At 40.9% G+C, this 6,000-nt stretch overlaps 1 protein-coding gene across 4 annotated transcripts in view; it reads right to left on the bottom strand.

The window, feature by feature from the left end:
• Nucleotides 1-371: 371 nt before the first annotated feature.
• MPPED2 (metallophosphoesterase domain containing 2) overlaps nucleotides 372-6,000 on the bottom strand; it is a 176,462-nt gene continuing 170,833 nt past the window's right edge. For 3 of the 4 annotated variants that reach the window (XM_040495552.1, XM_040495553.1, XM_040495554.1), the window contains exons 6-7: nucleotides 4,864-4,977; nucleotides 374-1,769 (exon numbers count right to left, since the gene is read on the bottom strand). In XM_040495552.1, coding sequence (XP_040351486.1) covers nucleotides 1,651-1,769; nucleotides 4,864-4,977 — 233 coding nt within the window. In that variant the 3' untranslated portion in view covers nucleotides 374-1,650. Of the gene's footprint in view, nucleotides 1,770-4,863; nucleotides 4,978-6,000 lie in introns of all 4 variants that reach the window. The other variant, XR_005796937.1, reaches the window with a different exon arrangement.

Here is a 6,000-nt window from a genome sequence, read left to right as displayed (position 1 = left end):
TGGCCACTCTATTACCCGTTGGTTCACCTTCTCACTACCGCACATCCACAATAGCATCTCCAGCCTCCACTGCACCGGGACCCTTCCTATAGAAATTACAATGGCCGAGACGAGATATTCACTCTCTGAAACCTACAGCAAGGTATATGACAGTGCGATGGAAGGAAAGAGTAGACAGAGTGCCTTATCGATCTACCTGCCAGCCTGGGAAAGGTGGGCAATAAAAGACTTATTGAAAATCAGAAAAAAAAAAAGCACTTATTCTAATTCTCCTGAGAGGGAGTGCTAATGTTGCATATGAATAAATCCACCCCCTTCCCCCAGCTGGGGATTAAACCACCATCCTCCTAGCCAACCCTCCAAACAGGACAGATTTAAAAATCTTGCAATTTTATTTGCATATAAAGGCCGCTAGATATAGAATATCACAATAAATTTAAAAGAAACAACTGCTTTCCTAAATTTCATTAACAAGGTAACATAAAATAGGATAAAGCTTAACAGCATTTACAATGGGAAAACAGAAATGACTATTAGCGACAATATTTTGTGCTAGCAAAGATTGCATCGACACACAGTGCAAAATGGGGGGAGGGAGAGGAAGTAAGAAGACAATTCAGGGTATTTAAATATAAAGGACAACTAAGCCTTATTTTAGTTACCTTCCATTGCATCCATGTATAAGTCTGTACACGCCTGTAACTGTAACCTAGATTTAACTCAAGTTCTTTGAGATCTTGAGTTCTAAGAAAATGTGTCAGCCCCTTCGGACTTGCGATGCCCTGCTATAAAGCATCGCTTTGCAGTTGTACTGTCCTTGGCAATATTAAACTCCTAACTTAGTCATAATACACAAAAAATATTTATATATATAAACCCATACTGAAAAGGAGTCTGCGCGCTCAATTTTTTTTAACTGCGTGAAATACCTGCTCGACAGATTCCATTTCCATATTTTTAAAGCTAAAATAATTTAAAAGAAAACAAACAAACAATGAGACCTTGTATAACCACAACATGGATCTCACTAGCTAAGCCATCCTTTAAACGAGGGTCGTTTTCTTCTCCGGATGCAGCTTTCTTTACAGTGAGAGTGTGAAGAGAAGTCTTTTCCACGCCTACTTTTGCCGAAAAGATTGTTATAAATCCAGGCCACGTCTGCAAAAAAGAAGCATTACCAAGAAAACAACAGCAATAACAAAACACCAAAAAATAAAACACTTCAAACAATACTCTTAAACAGTTGTGCAAATCTGGGTGGTTTTTAAAACACTACCTACCTGTTTCTTTTTTCTTTTCTTTTTTTTTTTTCTTTTTCTTCCAGCTTAAAGCATATTAAAATAAGACTTTCATCACCTTTTAAAAAGAAAGCTTGGCTGTCCTTTGGCGAATACTAACAATTTACAATGGCGTGGCCTTTGAGAAAACGGAAGTCATTTTACAAATTCACAATGCTCCTTTCATTTCGAATGGACGCTCCATTTAAAAAAAAATAAAGAAGCACAACCTCTAGAGTCATTTGTGTTCCAGTAATTTACAAAAAGAACTCACAGGATTTGGAAATAAACAAGTAAGAGAATGTAAGTTTATAATTAGAAAAATGACAGTTTATAGACCTTCCCTCACATTCCAATTGGGCTTTTTAGAGCTTCAGGAACCCTGTGGGTTTGGAAGGTCAAATATAATTGGAGGGTTGGTCGGTTGAAAGCTGACTGTACACGTTGAGGCATTGATGTACGTTGTATAACCGTCGGTCATAATGCCGTAACCTGTGGAGACAGAGTGTCATGCTTACTGTAATATATACAAATGACAGTGACTCAGTGGTGAGCTGTCAGGCAAGGAAAACTGAAAAAATCTTTGCCAGTGGGCAGTGAGATGAGATTCAATGAAGCCTCCCCAGATGATAACAGCTTTCAGAAGCTGCCTTCCAATTACATTCTGTTTTCTTTAAAGGGAGAATCCTCTACTTCAAAGAAAAGTGATTCTTTTTTTCTTATTTAAACACTAGATTTGTCAGGGAAAGACTGTGATTTCTTTACTAGTGAGAATAAAGAAAAAACATTTCTTCCCCTCTTTTTAAAATATGATTTTCATTTCAAAGCCCTGCATTAATTATTGAGTTCTAGGGAACAGAATGAGTAACATAAGCGACTCCTCAGGGCACAGGCATCCAAATCCCAAATGGGCTTTGGGACAAGTGGGGGGGGGGGGCGTGGGGGAGAGCACTGCACTGGGATCCAGGAGGGTGGATGCTCAGCTTCCTTACCTAGGAGATAACTGATCTTAACTTACTCGAATTGTGTGGCTTTGATTCCATTTCATTCAAAAAAGTCAAATAACCGAACACCCAAGTGATTTGAAGAGACATCACCATAAGATCCTGCTTCCTAAGCTCACCTGGGCACTGGATCAAGCCAAAACACTTCCCACATGCAGAATATAAATCTCTTACAACCTACTGGAAGAAAGTTAAGAAAGTTTTTCTGGGTCTTTGGTATGTATGCCCCTTTTATAATTTTCTTAAGTGTTTATTTATTTATTTATTTATTTGCTTATTTAGAGAGCAGAAGAGGGGCAGAGAGAGAGAGGGGAAAGAGAGAATCCTAAGCAGGCTCAAACTGTCAGCGCAGAGCCCAATGTGGGGCTTGAACTCATGAGCCATGAGACAATGACCTGACCTGAAATCAAGAGTCAGACATTAACTGACTGAGCCACCCAGGGCTCCCTTCCAGTTTGATAATTTTTTTTTTCAACGTTTATTTATTTTTGGGGGGACAGAGAGAGACAGAGCATGAACAGGGGAGGGGCAGAAAGAGAGGGAGACACAGAATTGGAAACAGGCTCCAGGCTCTGAGCCATCCGCCCAGAGCCCGACGCGGGGCTCGAACTCACGGACCGCGAGATCGTGACCTGGCTGAAGTCGGACGCTTAACCGACTGCGCCACCCAGGCGCCCCTCAGTTTGATAATTTTTAATTCGTTGAAATTTTTAGCATGTTTGCAATAGCACATATCCCTGGATACCCTATATCTACCTAAGAACCTCTGCAATTAAGTTTGTAATTCTATGTTGGTATCAGGCTCTTATGGCATAAAAAAAATATGTCCGTGAAAAATTATCAGGACTTACAGAAACAACAGGTTTTTCTTTCTTTCTTTCTTTTTTTTTTTCCTTTCCATTTGCTAAAATTTCTCCAAGTAAGCCTGTGGAGAGCTTAATGAGGGTCAATGGAAAAATCTCTTAAGAAAAGAAAAGAGGCATTTAAAATGTGCACTGTTTAGTTCTGGGGTCATAAAGTCTTGTTATCTCTCTCCATCAAGAGGTTGGTATTTGCCCTCTCTCTGCCCTCTTCAGCTGTCTTAAGTGAATAAAAGTGAGACAAGTTTATTTGAATATGATCTCCTCCCTTTTAAGCAAGTTTATTATTTTGGGGCTTCAGTGGAATTCCCCAATAGTCTGGCTAGTTTAAAGTTAATTAATGATTTAAAAAAAACCGGATGAAATGCAAACTCAGAGGTATGCTGTAGGTATTCAAGCCTGATAACTGTCCCCCAGAACTGCTGTTTAGACATGAACTCCCACCCATTCTCCCCCACCAATCTGGTATCATGCCTTAAAGAAATGCCCTCCTTTTCAGGGACTACGACTCCAAGTCAGGGTGGGATGATGTCCACTCCTGTGGAGCTGCACCCCGCATTCCATGCACTCAGCTGGTGCCTGCACTTGGGGCAAGCTGAATTTTCTCTGGCATTAGGAGGATGATTTTCAATACGTATGCCTCTAATGCCTAACCTGGAAGCCAATGGATTTGTGGGCTTTGAAAAGCAAACTTGGTTTTCTTGCTTCATCAGACACGTAGGCCTCAACAACTCACCTGCAGACTCATAAAGAACTCCGGAGTACAAGCTGTAAGCAGGAGCTGTAGAAAATATGGAGGCTGCCTATGTAAACGCACCACTGCACACAAACCCGTGAAACCGGGAGATACTGGTGCAGCCAAGAAAAATCTAATGCCTGCTGAAAGACAGCTTTGTCTTTAGACAGTCTGTCTAAAGACCCTAGTTTAAAAAAGGAAGGGCAGACGAAACCTAGAGCCCTACAGTTTCCTGGGAGGCTTTTGGATTCTGTGAACTTGACTCCACCCTACCTTGAAAGGCAGAAAGAGGCAACTGGACCAGTTTCCAGTTGGGGGAGATTTAATTATTCCCTTTAGCCTCAGCCCGACCTAATAGCGCTGATGATTTCTGAGAAGTCTGAAATGGTTTTCGGAGGTTCATAAGGAAATGACTACCTGCAAATCTGCAGGTTCCTGCCATTTCTGTTCTATAACTTTCACTGTGTGTCCAAAGTTATTTTTCAAAGAAAGTCTTGTCTTCCTGGGTCCTGTGTGTATTCCATATGAAACACAATATTTACAGGTAGAAAGAGGCATTGGAAGTTGTTTAGTCTAATATCCAGGCCATTTCTTCTAAATGTCTTAAAGAAAGAATTTGTCCTTTTTTACCTCAGGGCTGTTCTACAGTGGCGGTTAGCAAACATTCCTCATCAGAGCCCTGAGATTCCAGAAGTTGCCTTGGGGTGTGGGGGTGGGGTTGGGGTTGCTGGGTTTTCCGTAAGGTGAACCAGACCTACTTCTTTCTCTCCACTCTGCTTAAAAGAGAGAATCTCCATATAAAATATTTATCAGCTTTACATGCAGGTATTTCCCCTAACAATTGATATTACAAAAGGTTCTGCCACTGGTAAAAAGAGTTTGACAACACTGTTCCAGTCATTCCAACTGTACCCAAGGTCCCCATTCTGGAATGAGATCATGAATAATGATACAAGACCTTGTGAATGCCTTTCTGCTGGTCTTACCTTCATGGATTCCACCAAATACATGGAGCTTGGGCCGGACTCGCCTCTGGACTGTGTTTAAAAGCTCCACACAGCCGACTCTTTGAAGCTCCTTTGGAACCCAGTCTCGAAAACCTAAGGGCAAAATGCAATCAATACTCTTAATTTTCCTTCTTCAGGTAAGGTTTCATTTAGACTTTCAGGAAGCCATAACTCACAGAAGGTTTATTACATTATCTGTAATCCTAGCCTCTCCATTAAAGCTCACAATGGCTTTTAAGGAACTTTTCACTTGTCACTTTGTCTTCTTTAGGTTCTTGAAATTTTTTTTTGGTTTCCATTTTTTTCTTCCTGTTAATTAACATTTTTTTTTTCTTTCTGTAAGGGATTTGATTTATGCAGCCCTGGTTTCAAATCTTCATGGGCCTAATGACATTTATTCCCGGCAGTCCTGCAATATCTCTTTCTTTCTCAATTCAGTTACTTTCCTCTCTTTTTTTTATTACGTCTTTCTTATAGCAGTTTACCTCTAAGATGGCTCAAAAAAGACAGGCTAGTAGGGACTGTCTGTAAACTGGCCACAAGATACCTTGCTCTCCTCAGGTACATCAACTTTAACCCTTGGTAGTTCTTGATGACCAAAGCTTGGAAATGGCAAGTTCCTCCTCCAGTCTCCTCTCTGGCAATAGGCAGCAATGTGACCACATGGTGGCATCCAGTCAGCTGGGGCTAACTGACTACCTTTAAAGTAAAAGCCACTTACTTCCACGTTTAATGTAGAGAATCCGTAAAAACTGACATCAATTATAACAAAAGTCAGGTATCTGGATGATTATGGCCAGAAATAGACCCCATTTGCCTGAGCAGGATGGGTGTAAAGAAGGCAGGTTGGACTAATGGCTAAATCGTCATCAGTGGGAATCCATACCACAGCTCTGTTGGTGATTTCTACTATTCAGAAATGATCAGGCAGAAACGGACTGATAAGCTTATTCCACTTTGTTTGACGGAACTGCAGCAATGAAGACAGAGCATTTCTGTAAAGACATGTTAACTGGGGTGTGGGGAGTGGCTAGAGAGTCTGGAAAGAACATCAGATGAAAACGGGGCCCTATAAAAATTCAACCAGAGGTTTCAAAATTCTGTTTGTTAGGGGAA

Source organism: Herpailurus yagouaroundi, unplaced genomic scaffold (genome assembly GCF_014898765.1).
Source record: "Herpailurus yagouaroundi ecotype Mexico unplaced genomic scaffold, PumYag 187, whole genome shotgun sequence".
Lineage (NCBI taxonomy): Eukaryota > Metazoa > Chordata > Mammalia > Carnivora > Felidae > Herpailurus > Herpailurus yagouaroundi.
Note: the sequence above shows the minus strand (reverse complement) of the source record. Positions and strands in the feature narration are given on the sequence as shown.